The sequence below is a fragment of the Gracilinanus agilis genome, chromosome 3, assembly GCF_016433145.1.
Source record: "Gracilinanus agilis isolate LMUSP501 chromosome 3, AgileGrace, whole genome shotgun sequence".
In the NCBI taxonomy this organism is placed as follows: domain Eukaryota; kingdom Metazoa; phylum Chordata; class Mammalia; order Didelphimorphia; family Didelphidae; genus Gracilinanus; species Gracilinanus agilis.
Window position 1 is genome coordinate 501,521,292 of NC_058132.1, and position 23,526 is coordinate 501,544,817.

General features: G+C 34.3%; 1 protein-coding gene across 1 annotated transcript in view; it reads left to right on the forward strand.

Moving 5' to 3' along the window:
- RANBP2 (RAN binding protein 2) overlaps window positions 1-23,526 on the forward strand; it is a 70,237-nt gene that overhangs the window by 39,590 nt on the left and 7,121 nt on the right. The window contains exons 13-24 of the mRNA XM_044669320.1: window positions 2,806-2,967; window positions 3,301-3,438; window positions 3,520-3,666; window positions 7,432-7,611; window positions 7,695-7,778; window positions 9,460-9,598; window positions 10,765-10,859; window positions 11,378-15,809; window positions 20,639-20,806; window positions 21,421-21,513; window positions 22,586-22,773; window positions 23,249-23,453. Coding sequence (XP_044525255.1) covers window positions 2,806-2,967; window positions 3,301-3,438; window positions 3,520-3,666; window positions 7,432-7,611; window positions 7,695-7,778; window positions 9,460-9,598; window positions 10,765-10,859; window positions 11,378-15,809; window positions 20,639-20,806; window positions 21,421-21,513; window positions 22,586-22,773; window positions 23,249-23,453 — 6,031 coding nt within the window. The remainder of the gene's footprint in view (window positions 1-2,805; window positions 2,968-3,300; window positions 3,439-3,519; window positions 3,667-7,431; window positions 7,612-7,694; window positions 7,779-9,459; window positions 9,599-10,764; window positions 10,860-11,377; window positions 15,810-20,638; window positions 20,807-21,420; window positions 21,514-22,585; window positions 22,774-23,248; window positions 23,454-23,526) is intronic.

Below are 23,526 nucleotides of genomic sequence, written 5' to 3' on the forward strand. Positions count from 1 at the left end.
ACTGAGCCTGGATTTGAATCTGGATTTACAAAGTTTGAACTTAGGTTTATAAAGTTAGCATTATGTAAAAGAATACTTAGACTGAAAATGAGAAGGTAAGGAGGGTGGTGAGTAGAGAATAATTTTTATTAGAAGAGATATAAAGTAGAAAACTCTGATATTTACAATTTGAACTGGTGAATAGAAGTTACAGAGAACTGAATTTTGGTTCAGTAGAAAGAATTTCTCTAGAGCTAATGGTTTTCCTTTATTGAAGTAGTGAGTTTCTTGTCACTAGAACTTTTTCAACACAGACTGACCATTTATGCAAAATGTATTACAGGGTTCTTCATTAGATGAGAAACAATAGTGGATGAATTCTGAGATTTCAGCTTGCTTTATTCTAAGGTTCAGCATCGGTTATTTTCATCTAATTAATTAATTAATTTAGGATTTCCATGGTTACACGATTCATGTTCTTTCCTTTCTTTCCTTCCCTTCTTCCCCCCTCCCCCTCCCCCAGCCAATGAGCAGTTCGACTGGGTTTTACATGTATCATTGAACAAGACCTGTTTCCATATTAATATTTGCAATAGAGTGATCATTTAGAGTCTACATCCCCAATCATATTCCCATCGAACTATGTGATCAAGGAAATGTTTTTCTTCTGTGTTTCTGCTCTCACAGTTCTTTCTCTAGATGTGGGTAGCGTTCTTTCTCATAAGTCTCTCAGAATTGTCCTGGGTCATTGCATTGCTGCTAGTAGAGAAGTTCATTACATTCAATTGTGCTACAGTGTATCAGTCTCTGTGTACAATGTTCTCCTCGTTCTGCTCCTTACACTCTGTATCAATTCCTGGAGGTCTTTCCAGTTCACATGGAATTCCTCCAGTTCATTATTCCTTTGAGCACAATAGTATTCCATCACCAAACGATTCCACAATTTGTTCAGCCATTCTCCAATTGAAGGGGCATCCCCTCAGTTTCCAATTTTCATACGGGTATTTTTCCTTATTATCTCTTTGGGGTACAAACCCAGCAGTGGTATGGCTGGATCAAAGGGTAGGCAGCCATTTAAAGCCCTTTGGGCATAATTCTAAATTGCCTTCCAGAATGGTTGGATCAATTCACAATTCTACCAGCAGTGTATTAGTGTCCCTATTTTGCTGTATCCTCTCCAACATTTATTACTTTCCTTTGTTGTCATATTAGCCAGTCTCTGCTAGGTGTGAGGTGGTACCTCAGAGTTGTTTTAATTTGCATTAGAACACTTTTTCATGTGCTGATTGATAGTTCTTTCACTTAAAACTGTCTATTCATCCCCCTTGCCCATTTATCAATTGGGGAATGGCTTGATTTTTTTTTTGTACAGTTGATTTAGTTCCTTATATATTTGAGAAATTTGACCTTTGCCAGAGGTTTTTGTTATAAAGATTTTTTTTTTCCATTTTATTGCTTCCCTTCTAATTTTGGTTGCATTGGTTTTGCTTTTTATTTTAATGTAAAACCTTTTTATTTTAATGTAATCAAAATTATTTCTTTTACATTTTATCATATTCTCTATTTCTTGCTTGGTTTTAAATTCTTTTCCTTTCCCATTGATCTCACAGGTATACTATTCAATGTTCACCTAATTTACTTATAGTTTCCTTCTTCATAGTTAAGTCGTTTACCCATTCTCAATTTTCTTGGTATAGGGTGTGAGATGTTGATCTAGATCTTATCTCTCTCATACTGTTTTCCAATTTTCCCAGCATTTTTTGTCAAACATTGGGTTCTTGTCCCAAAAGCTGGGATCTTTGGTTTTATTGTATACTATCTTGCTGAGGATATTTACCGCAACTCTACTCCATCGATCCTCCCTTCTGTCTCTTAGCCAGTATCATATTGTTTTGATGACCACTGCCTTATAGTACAGTTTAAGTTCTGGTATTGCTAGGTTCCCCTCCTTCACATTTTTTCATTATTTCCTTTGATATTCTTGATCTTTTGTTCTTTCAAATGAACTTTGTTATAATTTTTTCTAATTCTGTAAAAAAAGTTTTTTGTAGTTTGATAGGTACGGCCCTGAATAAGTAAATTAATTTGGGGAGGATTGTCATTTTTATTATGTTAGCTTATCCTACCCAGAGCAATTAATGTCTTTCCAATTGTTTAGATCTAGTTTTAATTGTGTGGAAAGTGCTTTGTAGTTGTGTTCATATAATTCCTGTGTTTGTCTTGGCAAATAGATTCCTAAATATTTTATATTGTCTATGGTGATTTTAAATGGAATTTCTCTTTCTAACTCTTGCTACTGAGTTGTGTTGGAAATATATAGAAATGCTAATGATTTATGTGGGTTTATTTTGTATCTTGCAACTTTGCTAACATTGTTGATTATTTCCACTAGCTTTTTAGTTGATTGTCTAGCATTCTTTAAGTAGACCATCATATCATCTACTAAGAGTGATAGTTTAGTCTCTTCATTGCCTTCTTTAATCCCTTCAATTCCTTTTTTTTTAATTTCTACTGCTAGCATTTCTACTACAATATTAAATGGTAGAGGTGATAATGGGCATCCTTGCTTCACTCTTGATCGTATTGGGAAGGCTTCTAACTTATCCCAATTGCAGATGATACTTGCTGATAGTTTTAGACATATGCTGTTTATTATTTTGAGGAAAGACCCATCTATTCCTATACTTTCTAGTGTTTTCAATGGGAATGAATGTTGCATTTTGAGTATCAGTTATTTTGAGATTATGTTTGAACTAGATTAGTTAATATTTGGTAGTAATATGTGCTTTAAAAACTGTCGTTTTAATATAATGTCATTCATCCTAGGGCAGTGGACTTAATTCTTTTTATGATCAACGGGAATACATTGGAAGAAGTGTTCATTACTGGAAGAAAGTTTTGCCATTATTGAAGACAATTAAAAAAAAGAGTAATATTCCAGAACCAATTGATCCTCTTTTCAAGCATTTTCATAGTGCAGATATTCAGGTACTTCAGCATGAAGTTGGGAATTTAATGGTGAAATGTGTCTTCCATTTTACAGCTGAGGAAACTGCCCGAGTACAAAGAAGTTGTGATCTGTTTAATAATCAGTGGTAGAACTATTTTCTTGTTTCTTTCTACTAGGTTACAGTGATAATAATTTGCATAAACAATAATCCTCTATTTGATCTGTCTTTATTTCCTGAAAAGTCTTTTAATAGTAATGAAAATGCTGAGAAGCTAGCTAGATTTACGTTAATGCTTTATGTTGTTTATTTTTTAGATTTATAACAAAAATGTAACAAATAATTCTTACTCTTCTTAACTTATATTTCTCAGGCATCTGAAGTTGGGGAATATGAGGAAGAAGCACATATAACATTTGCTATGTTGGATGCAGTTGATGGGAAAACTGAAGATGCAATGTCAGCATTTGAAGCTATTAAAAATGTTGTTTCCTATTGGAATCTTGCCCTGGTAAGTTTTATGCTATGTATAATATTTCAGTTTAAGTTTTTAAAAAATCACTGCTTCACAAAATCTTATTTTTTACCATAGATTTTTCATAGGAAAGCAGAAGACATTGAGAATGATGCTCTTTCTCCAGAAGAACGAGAAGAATGTAAAAATTACTTGCGGAAATCTAGAGACTACTTAATAAAGATTTCAGATGAAAGTTGCACAGATCCTGCTGTAGCTAGGAAGGTGAGGCAGTAATTTCTTTTGTATGTTTTTAGCTCCTTGTTTTATTTTAAAGTTTCAAATACTTTTTGTATGTTACTAACCTTAAAGAAAATGCTTAGTAATAATTAAAAGATCTATTTTTTTGTGGGGGTGGGGTGGATGAGGGAAGATTCACCCATTTATTGACCATTTCTTTGTGAAAAGCACTATGCCAGGCACTTTGGAAACACGCAGAGCTCAAAACATACATCTTGCACTCAAAAAACTTAACTGCTCAATATGGGTATGACAGCACAAACAAATATTTAAAATATAGTAACATAGATTCAGTGACCCTTCATTTAAGTCTCACTGTTACAGATCTTTTTTTTTAACACTGTCTTTCCTACCACTCCTTGAAAAATAATTAACATGAGTTCTCTAGTAAACAGGTCATCTTTTTAATGACCAGGCTTTTCATTTACTGTTAATTAGTTCTCCAGAGGAATACTCAACCCTAATACAGATAGGAAGCCTCCAGTAAGATAATAATTTGAAAAGGGGCAACCCCTGAAGGTGATATATTGATTCACTATTGATTTGCTAAGAGACTGTACATTAGTGCTTAGGCGTCCCTGTCCTTATTGTTTTTCTATTTCTCTTCAGTTTCCCTCAGCACAAAGGCTGTCCCTAACTGACTTATAACAATAATGCTAGCAACCAAGGTTCCTCAGAAATCTCCAGTCGGGTCTTCTAAAGAAAAGATTTTTAGCCAAGATTCAAAAGAAAATACATTTAAATCTAGTTCAGTATAATTAAAGTTACCATACTTGACCATATCTTTCAAATACTAATTTTTCTTACATGCATAGTCTCACATGTGGTATAATTTACTCACACCTTTCCTTTCCAAAACAGTAAATGTGATACTAAGGAATGTGTAAATATTTTAGCTTCATATTTTATTCTTACTGTGAAAAAAAAAAATGAAGTTGAGAACCAAACTGGTTTTTTTTGTCTCTTCTCAGTTCAAAAGACTTACTTCTCATAAGGGCCAGCCAGCATCCTTTTAGACTTGACATTTTTAAGCCTTAGGACAATCAGATAATCTTTTATGGCATTGACCATTTATTTAAAAAATTGGTTTTGTTTGATCATCACAGCCACTTGTGCTTCCAGTCATAGTGTCTTTTTACCCTCAGCATAGACACAGACTCCTTGCTGTTCTTGAACTGCCTTGGTGATGCTGGTTCTTATCACACTTCTTCAGTAAGTACTGTAGGTTTAGAAGATAGTCACCATATCTGCTATAGCTTTTGCCAAAAGAACCCATTTATTTTAAGCAAAAATTACTTTTTTGAGTTAGACTTTGTATAGTAGCTTTCTTTTTAATGTATGAAGTCATTAGTTTTTTGTGCATGTGAAATATATGAGAAAAGCAATGCTTTCTAAGTAGATTGGAAAGGATTTTAGTCAGAAGCATTGTTCAAGAATTAGGGTAGATTTGTCAGGTAGTATACTTAGTGATCATTTAAATATTTTTTTCTTTCTTAAAGTTAATTGCATTATGTAATTTAGCCAGGTAACATTTCTATGAGTCAGCTCTATCTTGAAAAGCTGTATCTTGGGTCATGCAATAATCTTTTGTAATTTGAGATGCTCTCTTTCTCAAGTTTTCATGACACTGCTGTGGCCTTGTTCTCTTCTTTGTCAGACTTGTCCTCAGTCTCATCCTCCATGTCCTGTCCCTATGCACTACCCAGAGTTTAGTTCTGGACTCTCTCTTCTTCCCTATACAGTTAATCTCTATTGATTTCAAGATTCATGAATTTATATTTCTATGCCAATAACTCCCAAATTTTCATAACTAGTGCTCATGTCTGGGCTTTGCTCAAGTCTCCCATCTCTTAACTATCTGCTTGACATCTCTACTTTGATGTCTCATAAGTATCTCAAATTCACTTGTCCAAAACAGGTTATCTTTCTTCCTAAACCTACCCCTTCTCCACCTTTCTCTATGCTACTGAGGGCACACCATTCTTCAGTCATACTTCCTTTCATTCTCCCTTGCCTCTTTTCTCTCCCATCTAGTCAGTTACCTCATGTTATCAGTTTCACTTTCTTAACCTATCTTGGTTTTGGTTTCTCTTTCTCCACACAATTGCTCCCTTGCCTCAGTTTCAGACTCTCTCAATCCCTTTCACCTGGACTTTTGTAAATAATTGTGCTAATTATAGTCTCTTTGCCTCTTGTGTCTCCCCTCTCAATTCCATTCTCCACAGAACTGCTAAGTTGATGATTTTAAAGCACAGATTTGGCCACAACTCTTCTCTTTGTGAAAATGTCTGTGGCTTCCCGTTGCCTTCTGAAAAAAATATAAACTCCTGAATTTGGTGTATAAAATTCCATCATGATCTAAATTCATTCTTTTTAAAACTCTTACCTTCTGACTTAGATTCAATACTATGTATTGGTCCCAAGGCAGAAAAATGGTTAAGGGATAGGCAGTGGGGTTTTGTCCAGGGTCTTGCACAGCTAAGAAGTATCTGATGTCAAATTTGAACTCAGGACTTCCCAATCCAGTCTATTTTTGTAACATGATTATGCATTACTTCCTTCAAGCCCTTCTCTATGCTTGTCAGCTGGGCTTATTTTTTCTCATCCATGACATTGCATCTCTTGCCTCTGGGCCTTTGTACATCCTGACCCCTAGGCCCAGAATACTTTTCTTTTACAAAGCTTCTTCTTGGAATCCTTTTTCCTTTTAAAGTTCAGTTGAAGTACAGACTCTTTCACGAGATCTTTTCTGTTTCTTCCAGTTGTCAGTGACCAATACTCCTAAAATAGTGGGTATTTTGAATGTATCCTGTACTCACTGAGATGAACATGTTGTATTGGGCTGTTAGCTCCTTGGAAAGAGATTGTCTCGCTCATTTTTTCCATCTAGCACAGTGCTTGGTGCATAGTTAGTTGGTAACTAAAATTTTTAGATTGGTATTATTTTTTTTTCTAATGGTAGACAGATTTTATTGCTGTTATGTGTTTTCTTATCTTCAGAATTTTCTTTTTGCTCTTTCAAATCCAACAGTTAACGTATTTTTAGAACCAGTATATATAGAATGTGCTCTCAAAGCCATTTAATTTATAGACAAGTGAAATAAGTCATTTACTGCTCAGTACAGGAAAAGGAGATGAGAATTATAAATTGTGGGCTTCAGAAGATCATGTTATAGTGCTTATTAATAAACAGCAAAAATAATGTTGTTAGGTGTCTTCTTAAAATTTTGTAGGGAGTCCTTCAGGATTCAGGACATTAGAGTATGAGAGAGGAGCTACCTCTGTCCCTTATTAATTGTGTAATATAGACGAGCCAAAGAGAATCATAGAATATGAAGTGGAAGGGATAAGGAAAATGAGACCAAAACAAGTTAAGTATAATATGCAGAGTGGTACGGGTAAATAAATGGTAAAGTGTGGTTTACCATGCTGCTTTTCCTCACTTTCTATGCATTTTTTCCTTGTCTATGAAATGAAGTGATTGGACTTGATGAGCATTTAATTATGTATGGAATGCTATACTTTATTGATATAGGTATTAGTGTTAACTCAAGTAGAAAGGACTTTCAAGGTTACCTAAATACCTCATGTCCCTTCAGATGGAAATATTAGGATGAAAAATGTGAGAGCTGTATAATTTATAGTTTTTTTTAATCACAGGAGAATTAAATTGTTATTTAATGCACATAGCAGGCTTTACGTTAGCATATTTGAAACCAAAGGCTTTGATTTTTGCTTTTTTATTTTTAGCTTCCAGTTCCCTTGGAGTCTGTAAAAGAGATGCTTAATTCAGTAATGCAAGAACTTGAGGAATATAGTGAAGGAGGTTCTCATTGTAAAAATGGTTCACCCCGAAATATAGATTCTGAAATAAAACATTCTACACCGTCTCCAACCAAATTTTCTTTATCACCAAGTAAAAGTTACAAGGTACGTAGCAAAGAAAAAGTGTCTTACATCAAATAATGAGTGGCCTCTTTAAACAGCTGTGTTTTTTTTGTTTTTTTGGAAAGTTTTCTCCTAAGACACCACCTCGATGGGCTGAAGATCAAAATTCTTTATTGAAAATGATCTGCCAACAAGTAGAAGCTATTAAGGTAAATTGTTATGCTTCCTCAAAGTTGTAGCATAGGAATTGAATTATTGAATTTCTTTTTCAGATTTTTTGGGCAAAGTGCTTAGGTCAGAATTTCATTTCTGCCCTGGTACCATTCTGAGTGTTTTAGGAAAGAGTGAAATAACATGATCTTAAAGCAGCAAAGCAAGACTCCCAAGAGCAAGTTAAGGAAAATAAGAATTATCTTAGAGTTTAGATGCAAGAATCAACTTTAAGTATGACTGTGATTTTTTTTTTTTTAAGTTTAAATTTTTGCCTTAATTTTTTTTACACTGAGAATTTCTGATATTTCCTCTTCCAACTCTCAGGGACCTTCCTTTGCAACAAAAAGACATAAATCAAAACCAAGACAACTGCCATATCTAATAAGATATAAAATTTCTCTTCCATCTTTCAGAAAGAGGGACAGGTGTATCAATTTGTTCTTTGGGACTAAAAGTTTGAATTTAATTTTTTTAAACTATACTCTTCAAGTACCTTTTCCCATGTACTCCACCAGAAGCAAGCCACCTTGAAAATTCATAGTATATCTAGCAAGCCATATGGTTTTTCATACTATTTAAAAGTGGATTTCTTAAACTGGGTGTTTAAAAAAAATCTGATCTTGAGCAAATCACTTAAACCCATTAGTATCCCGAGGCAACTTACTAAAGCAGAATCTTAATCTTTTTTCTGCCTGTTATTTATCTTTTGACCAGTAAGTCCTAAGGTGCCTTCTCACGTTATTTTTTTTTTTTCCCTTTTAACCCTTGCCTTCTGTCTTGGAGTTAGCACTGAGTATTAGCTCCAAGGCAGAAGAGTGGTAAGGGTAGGCAATGGAGGTAAGTGACTTGCCCAGGGTCACAGAGCTGGGAAGTGTCTGAGGCCAGATTTGAACCTAGGACCTCCCGTCTCTAGGCCTGGCTTTCAATCCACTGAGCTACCCAGCTGCCCCCTCATGATATTTTTAAACAAATAAAATAAAATATATGGATTGCAAATAAATTATATTGAAATACATTTGATGATTTAAAAAAAATATTTGACTCCAGGTTAAGAATTCTTGCATTAAGTTGGAGAACATGGTTGTCTGCAATGGTAGAGAATATTTCCACACTGGGAATTCCCTATACTAATGAAACCATTTCCCTTCTTTCATTACCCTCTCCCTTTATTTCTTTCTGCCTAAAGAAAATAAACCAACCTAGATTTTTTTAATACTGGCTATTTTCAGTTTATTTTCATTTTCTTAAAAAGTATTCTCTCCCCCATATTTTGCATTTTTGTGGAAGATCCTACCAGCCTATATCAGTTTCATGATTTAATAAGTTTGGAGGGCAGCTGGGTGACTCAGTGGATTGAGAGCCAGGCCTAGAGTTGGGACATCCTAGGTTCAAATCTGGCCTCCAGACACTTTCTAGCTGTGTGACCCTGGGAAAGTCTCTTAACCCCCATTGCCTACCCTTACCACTCTTCAGCCTCAGAACCAATACGTAGTATTGATTCTAAGGTAGAAGGTAAGGGTTTTTAAAAAATGGTGTTATTAATCTATTAATTACAAACATTTATATGTTAAATACTTGATGGATTTAAAATTTTTGTCTTCCTAGTATTCTTATAGTTTTAATAAATGTTTTTAGTGACTAACAGAGCTAATGCAGGTTGAATTATATTTTTAATAGAAAGAAATGCATGAATTGAAGCTAAACAGCAGTAATTCTACTATTTCCCCTCACCGTTGGCCTGCAGAAGCTTATGGAACAGATTCAATGCCAGATGGGTATCAAGGGTCACAAAATTACCATGGAGCTCCATTAACAGGTAAAATGAGTACCTAATGCTTTTTAAATTTAAAAGCCTACATCAGCATATAACGACAGGAGAGTGGGGTGCTAAGAATCATAGTTTTAGGGTATAGAAATTAATTACACGCTAGACAGTATAATCGGAAAACTGAGAACGAAAGACAGGAGTTTTGTTATTCTGAAATGCTAGAACAACAAATATGCAGTGATGTATAACAAAGTTTTATTCTGGTCATTGCATATGTTTAACTGTACGATAACTTCTTTTTTCAGTATAAATTTAAAAATAATAGTATTTTATTTATTGTTTTAAAAATCAACCCTTACCTTCTGCCTTAGAATCAGTACTGTTGGTTCCAAGGCAGAAGATCGGTAAGGGCTAGGCAGTGGGAGTTAAGTGACCTGCCCAGGTCACACAGCTGGGGTGTGACTGAGGCTAGATTTGATCCTAGATCCACTAAGCCACTCCAAAATAATAGTATTCTTGAGAAGAGATGATTATTCATATGTTTCTGTTAAATGTTTTTCTAGGGAAATTCACTGTATATACTAAAAGAACCTGGTGGTAGCAGAGTCTTACCTGTAAACAGATTAGGAGGGCTGCAGAGCTTTTATGTTTACACATTGATAATATAATAATATCATAGGCTATAAAGTCTGAAAGGTGTTCAAACCCATCAATATTTAATTAATTAATATCTTGCATTCATGGATACCATTTTAGCATTCCTTCTGCATTACTTCATTTTGGATTGCTTTGCAGGCAGTAGACAAGGCAATTATTTCAAAGATGCCAGCTGAGGCATAAAGATTAATGGATTTTGCCACCACAAATAATTGGCAAGACTAGCCCATACTCTTTTTTTTTTTTTTTTTTTTTTAAACCCTTACCTTCTGTCTTGGAGTCAGTACTGTGTATTGGCTCCAAGGGAGAAGAGTAGTAAGAGCTAAGCAATGGGGGTCAAGTGACTTGCCCCAGGGTCACACAGCTGGGAAGTGTCTGAGGCTGGATTTGAACCTAGGACCTCCAGTCTCTAGGCCTGGCTCTTAATCCACTGAGCTACCCAGCTACCCCCCTAGCCCATACTCTTAGTTGTTAATATTGGAAATAAATATTCACCTGGGAAGGCTTGAATTCATTTGTACTACTGAACTTGAATAGACTGTTTTTCTCTTCTTCAGTTGCAACTACTGGCCCTTCAGTGTATTACAGTCAGTCACCAGCTTATAATTCCCAGTATCTTCTCAGAACAGCAGCTAATGTTACACCAACAAAGGTAACAGAAAGAAATATTTATCTTATCTTTGATTAGGTGTTTTTCCCCTCTTCAAAGTTAAGGCTTTTGAAGAATTTAAGAGATTATATATTGTACAATATATTTTAAATTTCCAGGTGAAAACCTTTATGGTGAAAGTTTTCCTTTAAAATATTAGTAGCAGAGGTAAAATTTCTTCATATGCAGACTTTTTGTGGGAAAAGTATAAATCTTTAACACTTCTCCTAACCACTATTGTGGTAAGCCTCTTATGGGCCAGGAATTTTGTTTCACTGTCCGTATTCATGTACAGAATAATGACAGGAAGTGGGTTTCATAGTTGTCATGTGGTACATGTATATCCTGAAGATGACTATAGATACATTTTGAGTCTCTACTATGAACTTTCATTGTATCTCTTGACAGCCATTGGCTCTAATGACTATTCTGAGATTTATTAAAAATAGGTTGGGAGGTGGCAGGAAGTTAGATGATTGAACAGAAAAAAATTCATTCATTACTGTTTCTTAAATTTATAGGCTCCTGTATATGGCATGAATCGGCTTACACCTCAACAGCATATTTATGCTTATCCTCAACAAATGCATACACCACCAGTGCAAAATCCACCTGCCTGTATGTTCTCTCAAGAAATGTATGGTCCTCCATTGCGTTTTGATTCTCCTGCAACTGGAATTTTGTCACCACGTGGAGATGATTACTTTAATTACAATGTTCAACAGACAAACACAAATCCACCTTTGCCTGAACCAGGTTATTTCACAAAACCTCCAGTTGTACCTCATCCTTCAAAATCTGTGGAATCCAGGGCTATAGAATTTGGCAAATCTAACTTTGGACAGCCTATGCCAGGTGAAGGAGCAAGGCCACCTTTAACAACATCGGCACAAGCAACACAGCCAGCTACCTTTAAATTTAATTCCAATTTTAAGTCCAATGATGGTGACTTTACATTTTCATCACCTGAGGTTGGAGGACACCCTCCACCTGGAGCTTTCAGTAACAGCGAGAGCCTCCTCGGACTCTTAACTTCAGATAAAACTACACAAGATGAAGGCTACAGTGGACCAAAGTCAATTCCTAGTCAAACAAGTACACCCAGGAATACATTCAGTTTTGGTAGCAAAAATATTTCTAATGTTTCATTTCCAGAAGGCATGGGACACAATCAGTGTAAAAATTCTCTTTTTAGTCGTAATGATGACATGTTTACTTTCCCAGGTCCAGGTAAATCTGTATTTGGAACACCGACTTCAGACTTAGCCAATAAGAGTCATGAAACAGATGGAGGAAGTGCCCATGGAGATGAGGATGATGATGGCCCTCACTTTGAACCAGTAGTCCCACTCCCTGATAAAATAGAAGTGAAAACTGGTGAGGAAGATGAAGAAGAATTCTTTTGTAATCGTGCAAAATTGTTCCGCTTCGATGCAGAATCTAAAGAATGGAAGGAACGAGGCATTGGCAATGTGAAGATACTGAGACATAAAATATCTGGCAAAATTCGTCTTCTCATGAGACGAGAACAAGTACTTAAAATTTGTGCAAATCATTACATAAATCCAGACATGAAGCTAACACCAAATGCTGGCTCAGATAAATCATTTGTATGGCATGCTCTTGACTATGCAGATGAATCACCAAAGCCAGAGCAACTTGCTATTAAGTTTAAAACTCCAGAAGAGGCAGCTCATTTCAAGTGTAAGTTTGAAGAGGCCCAGGGAATCCTAAGAGCTGCAACTTCAAATATTTCCACAGCAAGTCAAAATGTTAGGGTTTTGAAAGAAACCAAGAACCAGGATAGTAAAGATACTGCAAAACCTGACCCAGGACATCCAAATTTTGGTTTTCAAATTTCAAAGAAAGATGGGTTATGGGATTGTAACAGTTGTTCAGTAAAGAATGTTGCAACGGCAAAGAAATGTGTATCATGTAAAAACCTAAATCCAAATAATAAGGAGCTTTTGGGTCCACCATTAGTTGAAAACACTCCAGCTTTTAAGCCTGGCACAGAAAAGACTCAAGAAGGATTTGGATTAATGTTTACTAAGAAAGAAGGTCACTGGGATTGCAATGTATGTTTAGTGAGGAACGAACCGACAGTATCTAAGTGTATAGCTTGCCAGAATACGAACACAACAAATAAAAGTACTTCATCATTTAATCAGCAAACTTCCTTCAAGTTTGGTCAGGCAGATATTTCTAAGCCTGCTACCAGTGATTTGGGAACTCTGTTTCCTAAGAAAGAAGGACAGTGGAATTGCAATGTGTGTCTGGTACAGAATGAAGCAAGTGCAAAAACATGTGTTGCTTGTCAGAATCCAAATTCACAAAGTCAACCCACACACACAATTCCAGCACCCACTGCTTTGAAGCTTAGTACTTCGGAGACCAGCAAGTCTACTAAGGGTGGATTTGAGGGAATGTTTATGAAGAAGGAAGGACAGTGGGATTGTACTGTTTGCTTAGTACGGAATGAAAGTTCTGCCTTGAACTGTGTGGCCTGTGGTACACCAAATCCAGTTGGTAAACCTGTTGCAGAACCTGTTGCAGAAACTTCTTCAGATTTTACATTTGGTTTCAAAAGTAAATTATCTGAACCTTCTGGTAGTCAGGTAGTAACTCACTTTAAGTGTGACTTTGCAGAAAAAGCATTTAAATTTGGCAGTACAGAACAAGGTTTTAAATTTGGTCATTCTGAGCAAGGAAGCTCACCTTCTTCCTTCACATTTCAAGTTCCTTCTAATACGGAAGCTAAATCCACAAAAGAAGGATTTAGTTTTACTATGCCTCCACCAGCTGGTGGATTTAAATTTGGCATACAAGAATCTGGTGATCAAAAGGGGAGTGAGAAATCCATTGAAGGAGATGCTACTTTTAAGTCTCATGATGTTAGTAACAAGCAAACTAGCAGTGATTTAGTTTTTGGAAACAGTAGTAGTACTTTTACTTTTGCTGACCTTGCAAAATCATCTGTAGGGGAAGGGTTTCAGTTTGGCAAAAAAGATCCAAATTTTAAAGGATTTTCAGGTGCAGGTGAAAAACTTTTTTCGTCCCAGAGTGTTAAAATGTCCCCTAAGGCCAATACATCATCAGATCTTGAGAAGGATGATGATGCTTATAAGACCGAGGACAATGATGATATCCATTTTGAGCCTGTAGTTCAGATGCCTGAAAAAGTGGAGCTTGTTACAGGAGAAGAAGATGAAAAGGTTCTATATTCACAGAGGGTGAAATTATTTAGATTTGATGCAGAGATAAGTCAATGGAAAGAAAGGGGTTTGGGAAATTTAAAGATCCTTAAAAATGAAGTCAATGGCAAACTAAGAATGCTGATGCGACGAGAACAAGTACTAAAAGTTTGTGCTAATCATTGGATTACTACTACCATGAACCTGAAACCTTTATCTGGTTCAGACAGAGCATGGATGTGGCTAGCCAGTGATTTTTCTGATGGTGATGCTAAACTGGAACAATTGGCAGCTAAATTTAAAACACCAGAGTTGGCTGAAGAATTCAAACAGAAATTTGAAGAATGCCAGAGACTTTTACTAGATATACCACTTCAAACACCTCATAAACTTGTAGATACTGGTAGAGCTGCAAAACTAATACAGAGAGCTGAAGAAATGAAAAGTGGACTAAAAGATCTCAAAACATTTTTGACAAATGACAAAAAACTTACTGAGGAAGAGAATAACAGTTCAGGATTAGCAGTCAGTACTTCTGATTTAACAGTAAAACCACATGCTGAAACCACTGGACCTTCATTAGAATGGGATAATTATGACTTAAGAGAGGATGCTTTGGATGATAGTGTAAGTAGTTGTTCAGTATATGCATCTCCACTAACCAATAGTCCTGTGAGGAAAAATCTCTTTCGCTTTGGTGATTCTACAACAGGATTTAATTTCAGTTTTAAATCTGCTTTGAGTCCATCCAAGTCCCCTGCCAAGTTGAATCAGAGTAGGACTTCTGTTGGCACTGATGAAGAATCTGATGTTACCCAAGAAGAAGAGAAAGATGGACAATACTTTGAGCCAGTTGTACCATTACCTGATCTGGTAGAAGTGTCCAGTGGTGAGGAAAATGAGCAAGTTGTCTTTAGTCATCGAGCCAAACTCTATAGATATGATAAAGATGCCGGCCAGTGGAAGGAAAGAGGAATAGGTGATATAAAGATTTTGCAGAATTATGATAATAAACATGTGCGAATAGTAATGCGAAGGGACCAAGTATTAAAACTTTGTGCCAATCATAGAGTAACACCAGACATGACTTTACAAAACATGAAAGGGACAGAGAGAGTTTGGGTTTGGACGGCATGTGACTTTGCTGATGGAGAAAGAAAAGTAGAACAATTAGCTGTCCGTTTTAAACTACAGGATATTGCAGATGCGTTCAAACAAATTTTTGATGAAGCAAAACAGGCCCAAGAAAAAGATATCTTGCTAACACCACACTTTTCCCGTGCTGTCACTCCTCGAGAATCCCCATGTGGTAAAATTGCTGTGGCTGTATTAGAAGAAACCACAAGGGAGAGAACAGATTTAAACCAGGGCTCTGATATGACAGAGACTATTCTAGAAATTGGAGAAGTATGTAGCACTTCTGAAACACCAACGAAAGCAGTTGTTTCTCCTCCAAAGTTTGTATTTGGCTCTGAGTCTGTTAAAAGCATTTTTAGTAGTGAGAAATCAAAGCCATTTGCTTTTGGCAACAATTCAGCTACAGGCTCTTTATTTGGATTCAGCTTTAATGCACCTTTAAAAAACAAAAGTGGTGAAGATGTTTCAGGTGCAACTGAAAGGAGAACAGAGCCTGGTAAATGTGAACCACAGAAGAATTTGGACATCAAGCCATTTGCGGAAAACAAAGTGGAGAAGCCCCTGACTCCCTTTTCAAAGGAAGGGCCCTCCACTAACTATGCATTTAAAACATTAGAAAAGGGTAAGTAGAAAGTTAATTTTTTCATTAAAAAATTCTTATCTATAAAAGCTTAAAGTAATACAGGTTATTTTGTTTTATATGCAAATATGTATTTGTAGGAAACCAAGTTCAAATTCTTTTATAGACAACTTTTAGAACGCTTCTCAAACATTGTTCATGAGCAGGTATTTTTCAAACTTGTTTCTGGTTAAAATGTTAGTGTAGGGAGACAGAATTCTTAATATTTGACATAAGGCTTATTTTCCAAGGAAACTAACAGTATTAGCATTTTACTGTAATATTTGCTAAAAATTACATTTAGAAAAGGTGCTTGGTGGAGATCATTGCATTCTTTTAAGAAGATATAACTTACCTTTATAATATTTAAATTTAATTTTTTTAGACAAAATTATGAGCCTTGCTAGATTTGTGTCGAGGAGTAATAAAGTGTTTTGATCTCATAGAGTTGTGGGGCCTTTGTTATCTCCATTTAGCATTGTAAAGAGATTTTAATTTCTGACACTGCAATTTTTTACTATGTGTGAAGACTTGAAGTTCTGTTAAATTGCAACACAATATATGCATTTGGTGTGAATTGAATTTGAGCCTACAAATTTGAGTATACAAAATGAATTCGTATCTAAAAGAATGGTAATTGAATTTCTGATGAATCTGGGAAATGCCTGACTAATTGAGAATCTGGTAATCTGTGTTAAATCATATGAAACAGTTTGTATTAGGGGACGTGGAGATTTTAGAATTTCTTAAACTAAATTGGCCATGCATGGAACATTTTTGGACAGAAGTAGTACTACCTTCTTGATTGGTAGAGGCTGAGGAAGTTTTGGTTCCTATTTTATTTTTTGAAGTGTTATATGTTTCGAGTATTTTAAGTATAAATCAATAGCTATACTTTAGATAGAAAAATTTTTTAACCCAGAAATTAAGTTTTCAGAGAAAAAGAGTTTGGAGAACAGAACTAATTATTTTGTAACTTTCTTCTGCATTTAGATACACCCCAAAAATGTTTGATAAGCATATTATTATGATTTCAGGGAGGTAGCATCACAAAAAAAGATAGTTGCAATATGTAAGTCTCTTAATTTGCAATTTAAAGTAGGGGTTCTTGCCTTCTTTTCTGTCTTGTACTTAAAAAAAACCAACAACACAAACCCTTCCTTCTGTCTTAGAATCCTTACTGTGTATTGGCTCTAAGGCAGAAGAGTGATAAGGGCTAGGCAATAGGGGTTATAAGTGACTTGTTCAGGGTTACATAGCTAGGAAGTATCTTGAGACCAGATTTGAACCTAGGACTTCCCAACTCTAGGCCTGGCTCTCAATCCATTGAGCCACCCAGCTGTCCCTATGTCATGTACATTTTTTTTGCAGTCTGGTGAAACTTGCATTCTTTATCAGAATGTTTTTAAACACACAAAATACAGGATTACCAAGGGAATAAATTTTATTAAAATATTTGTCAAAAATGTATTAAAAGTTCACCTCAGCTTTAACATTCTTTTGCATTTTAAATTTACATATTTAATGCACATAACTTCTGCCAAAGTTGGTTCTTCAGTGGCCTATTTACTTTCGTATTTTCAGTCATTATCAATAATATGTTTGAGTGAAGGTTAGTTATTAGGATAAGTACACATTGTATTGAAATTCTGTTGTTAATTCAGTATTTTGTTAAAGGCCAAAATCCTTTAAAAGTAAAATCTTTTGAAAGTAGATCAAATATAAATATTTCTGGCTTTGTGTACAATTTTTTTGTCCTTTGTTTGAAAATGGCTGTATTTATAAGTAATTTCCTAGGTGAAGATTTAGTTTTAACTTTGTTCTCAAATTTTGCATCCCTCCAGGATAATTTATTAACTGAAAGAATTTTCTCCATAAACTTTTAAGAAATTGGTAGTGAATTTCAACAGAAGTTGGTGATTAAAAAGGAATTGTGCAATGTACTTTGGGAAGGTTAGCAGCTATTTTAAAAGAAAGGATATTCATGTGACTAATCTACTTTACACAAACCTAAAATTACTTGTTTGCAACAAAGCTACCATTCTACATGTAATATTCTGATAATTAACATTAACTTTATTTTTAGACAATCCTTCAAACACAGTTGATTTCTTATAAGATCATAGCTCTAGAGCCTGGAAGGCACCTCAGTTCATCTAGTCCCACTTCCTCATTTTACAGATGGGGAAACTGATGCTCACAGGGGTTAAGTGACTTATCAAGGTAACAGTGTCAGAATCAGATCCTGATAGTCTTCTTACTGATTCACAATAACTAGGGAATGTTTAAACAGTTGCACTTACCGTTCCTTAACTAATTTGTAGAATTCATTAACTAGAAAATATAGTTTTACCAGTTTAATGATTTATCTATGGCACAATGTAGACTAAAAGTCAGTTATTTTTTTAAAAGTCTTCTGTGAGGAAAAATGTGTATGCTTACCAATATTTAAGTCATGACTTCAGTCTTCCAACTGCAAGGGTGTTTTGAAGTGTAGCCAAAAAGCACAGGCAGTTTGTTTTTAACCTCCTGCAAGGTCTTTCATTTATCTATCTATCTATCTATCTATCTATCTATCTATCTATCTATCTATCTATCTATCTATCTATCCATCTATCCATTCACTCAATTATTTATTTGTTTTGAGGGGAGTGGTCAGAAAACTAAGAACATTTGTAGTTTAGTGGGAATTGATATGACTGCCTAGTACAGGATCAGCCTATGAAGTGCTAAAAATTACCTTAGTGATTTTCTTTGTGGCGGGCTTGGGGATGAGACAGTGTTGTGTTTTTATGGAAGAAAAGGACAATAAAATCAAGTTTTATTTTGCCCCTTTCAACTTCCAAATCCTTACCATTGTTTATTTTCTAGGATTTAATTTTAGCCTTTTTAAATCTAATCCAATGGCTTTTTGGACCAGTAGCCCCTCCTCACAGCCTGAGAGCAAAGGTATAAAGTGCACTCAGTGTGAGATGAATTTAGTTTTCTTAGTTGGCAGTCTTTTGACAAAGTATTTTTTTTTGCATTATGAAATTAAGTGTTTAACAATTTATGACATGCATGTTAAAGAATGCTGATTTTTGGTGAAGACATTTTGAAAATAATTTAACACACTGTCTTGCTTGCACATATTTGTTTTTTCATTACCGTACTCTGTTCTGAGGGTAGTTTTATGCAGTCATTACTTTTTGCTACATTGCATTTCACTACTACCTTCATTTTGACTCAACCTCTACTACATTCACTTCTTAGTGTCTCGTTTGGTTGATAGCATAGGAAATGTTCAGTCAGGAAATAATATATTGCATAGCCAATTGTTATGTCTGTTCGGAAAATAAGTCTTCAAGTGTTGCAAGTAAAAGGTAACTGCTTGTAACAAATTTTCTCATTACACTATTGATAAAGAAGATTTCTATAGGGTACTGTGCACTGATCTCATGTTATCTCCATGTGTATAAATATTTGCTGAATTTCTTTAGGCTTCAACTCATCATATAGTATTTTTTGAATATATGAGATAGTTTAAATAAAAAAAAATAAAATAAAACTTAAGAGTTCTTGCTATTGAAAGAAATAGAACTCTATTAACAATTGAAATGGGACAGCAAGAATCAGTCCTAGTTATATAATTCAGAACATTTGATTTGGAAGAGACTTTTAAAGATCCTTTCATGATTAGATCAAATTGATTCTAAAACAAGCCTTCATCTTAAAAACATGCACTTAGTTAATTTAATTGTTTAATTTATTCAATCCGTCATTTTGTCTAGAATTAATTATTGATTTAAAAATCAACTTAAAAATAAATATTTTTGAGTCCTGGAAAAACGAAATGATCTTTATAGATTACAAGGCTTAAGTTATAGAAGAAATAAGATTAGAACCTAGTGTCTCCTGACTTTATTTTTGGTCTAATTATCATTGTACTATTTGTTTACTCTTATATCCTTATATTCTTCCAACATAAAAGTTGTCAATATCCTTAAATGTGATGATCAGATGTTGTAAAGATAGCAGGGGAAAAGAAAGAGAATTGTTTCAATTATAGACAGATTAAATGATCCCTACCAAGCATGAATTAGTTTAATATTGTTGTTGGTCTCTTTAGCTTAAAACTTTGATTAGCTCCTTTAGATCTAGTCACCTATCCTGCAAGTCATTTTAGGATAAAGAAAAGTTTTTGCATGGATTTTTAGCCACAGAAGTCTTACCTAAAGGTAAAGTGTTGATCAGATTAACATTTTTTGGGGGGTATTTTTATTATTTTGTTAGGCAATGTGTGAAATTACTTGTGTGGGGGGGGGGGGCGGGGGGCATGTGCTTGTCTAAAGCCTTAATCTGGCATATAAAGAACTTATAAATTAACACCACATAACATTTTAAGGGGAGTTATGTGATTTCCCTGCAGGTGAAATTCAAGATTGATTATCCTATATTAACTTATTGTTTGCTATATTTTCCTAACTTAAGGTTTATCTTCAATTGCATGTGCATGGCTCTTTACTAGTTATTATTAGCAAGTAAAAAAGGCTCTTTTCTAATAATTTACATTTTATAAAGTTTTAGAATTGGATTACAATTTGTGTACATTATCTTCCCTAAATAAATAAAAGTAATTCTTTAAAACTATAAAAGATCTTTTGTTCAATGTAGGAACACAGTGTATCTCATACAGAATATGAAAAAAATAAAATGATTGCTTCATGAGTTTTTTGCATTAAAATGTAATATTTTTATATGCCTTATTGCAGAAATTATTCTCTAGTTCTAAGGCTTAAATAGTGATGATTATTTAAAACTTAGGCTTTATGATTTTGCTTTATTTTTTATAGCTGACGTGAAGAAGGAACCAGAAGAACTTTACACAGATGAAGTACTCATTGTATATGAGTTAACTCCTACTCCTGAACAAAAAGCTCTTGCTGTCAATCTTAAACTTCCTCCAACTTTTTTCTGCTATAAAAATAGACCAGATTACATTAGTGAGGAAGAAGATGATGGTAAGGCCTCATTTCATCCCTTGCTCTTGTCTTCAAGTATTGTAGAAATATATACATATCTAGGTATTGATATAAATATTTAAGATGCCTCACTACAATGTTTCCAGGGTTTATATAAAATTTCCCAAAAGTCTTGATGCAGTTTTAAATTTTTGGAAAATTCTTTAGTTTCATAGAATTCATAGTTTCATAGAATTAGTTGGAACAATCTTAGAATCACAGAATCTAGTTAAGAAATCTTTAAGAGTTCATCCAGCTTAGATTAAAGCACAAATCCTTTTTATACCATGTACAAATATATTTGTGGCTGTTATCATTTTTGTTATGTGGGAACTCTCTTCAGTGATGAAGCTCACAACCTGTCTTTTAGTGTTAGGGAATTGCTTGATTTTTTTCTTTTATTCACATAGCTAGTAAATGTCAAAGGTAGGATTTGAAATGTCTTTCTAACCTTCATGTCTTTCTTTTGTCTGTTGTCTCACATTTGCCACTGGCTTCTGTTTATATTACTTGAATTTAATGGGTTTTTTTACCCATCTTAAATCATTATATATTTATTCCCTACACTTGCCAGTATTTAATCACTTTTTGACACCAACAATCATATTTTTAAGATGAAGATTTTGAAACAGCTGTCAAGAAACTTAAAGGAAAGCTATATCCAGATGAACCAGGTGAATGTAAAGGATCCCAAGAATTTGGAGCAGGTAAACCAATATAAAATGATGGTTATATTATTTAAACATCTTATAAATTCTTAAAATCTTAAAAGTGTCTGCTTAGCATCAACCAAAAAAGCATACACAATTTAAATAGAGATTTGTAAATTCGGATTATACAAATGACTATTATTTGTTTTGATATATAAATTTTAACAAAGTTGACTTTGAATGTTAAATAGAAATTCTATTTTATCTTGTATCTATCATCACAAAGTAAGATTATGTTGCCAAGAAAAAGGAAATAAAATCTTGCCATTATCTTGGAGGGAAAATATTCTATGAAACTGGAATCAATAATTGTACCATTACATTGAATATTGTAGGAAACTAGCAGCTTTTATGGATTCTAGAATTTACATTCAGCTTTCTGTTTACTTGTCTTCTGCATCATTTTTCTAATTCATGATCTTTCCTTGGAACTTTAGAAAATATTTCTGAGCCTAAGATCCCCTTCTCTTAAATTCATTTTCCCCACATTTTTTCCTCATGTTTATCTGGGTATTTCCACTGTATAATGAAACTAGGTAATATTCTTTTAGAATGTTAGTCTAATATATGATTTACTTTAAGCCAAAATTTTAGGTTAGAATTTATCAGTAATTCCAGAGCAAGTTTACTTATTAGGTATACTTAAAACAATGTACATAATTAAAGTAATTAAATATGCTTTTTGTATTGCAACATGTTAAAAAATTATTATTCTGTATAATTTTAATTGCCATATTTTCCAATTTACCATAGGGTTAAGGGAGAGGGATTTTTTTGGAATTAATAGAGGATGATTCTGATAGAGATAGGGCAGAGGGGGGAAAATGGGAAACAGAAAATGTAGGGAGAGGAAAATATCAGTAGAGAAGAGGCGACAAGATTTGATTTAAATACAATAAATGACTTATTCCTACAGGGACATTTTTAAAAATTGCTAGTCTTATTTTGGAGGCATATAAATTACTGTTGGTTGGTTATTGGAAAATATGTTGATATTGCCATATTCAGGTACTTTGATCTTAAACCTACTTTTGTCTTTTAATGATTCATGTTGTTTTTGTTCCCATAGATGTTACAGATCACGACAAAGAGTGTGTAATTATCTGGGAAAAGAAACCAACATTTGACGAGAAAGCAAAAGCGGAAACACTAAAGCTTCCTCCTACTTTTTTCTGTGGTGTTTGCAGTGATACTGATGAAGACAGTAGCCATCAAGAGGACTTTAACTCAGAGGTTCAAAAAGTTCAGGAAGAAAAAGTAATAATATCTTTATTCTTTCCCTCATGTAATTGATGATAACGGGTACATTTATCATAAAGGAAAATCAGACTGACTTATTTAATGTCTTATACATACATGTCTTTTCTTTGAATTCTCCTAATTATGCCTTAGGAGTGACCATCTATTGATGGGTCCCAGCTCTCTGTTCTTAAGTATTATTAGCATTTGTATTCTAAAGAAGGTATTGACTGAAAAAGGAGTAGATTTCTTTTAAGAATTTCTAATCTAAGGCAAAAGGGTTGGAAAGAATAAGAGATGGAAATATTATTAATCTTTAAGCAAGAACTTGGTTAGCCAAACATTTCATAGTTTTATTTGAAGAGAAACAATTTTATCATGAAATAATTTGTTATTTTGTTTTTAGAAATCCCAAGATGAGGAGGAGGAGGAAGAGGAGGAGGAAGAAGAAGAGGAAGAGGAGGAGGAAGATGAAGAAGAGGAGGAGGAGGAGGAGGAAGAGGAGGAGGAGGTTACAAGTTCAACTGATGATACAGCATTTATCAGAGATACTAAAGTTCCTTCATTCATATGTAAATCTGAAGAACCTGACTCTACTACTGAGTCTTCTGATGAAGCTCACAATTCATCTGGGGTTAATGACAAACCTGTAGACTTATCTAATAAAAAAGAAAATGAGGCAAATTCTATAAGCCAAGGTAAAACAAAAATCTGCTGACTTACCTGTGGATGAATAATTTTTTAGGAAAATGTTTACTGAATTTTATCATG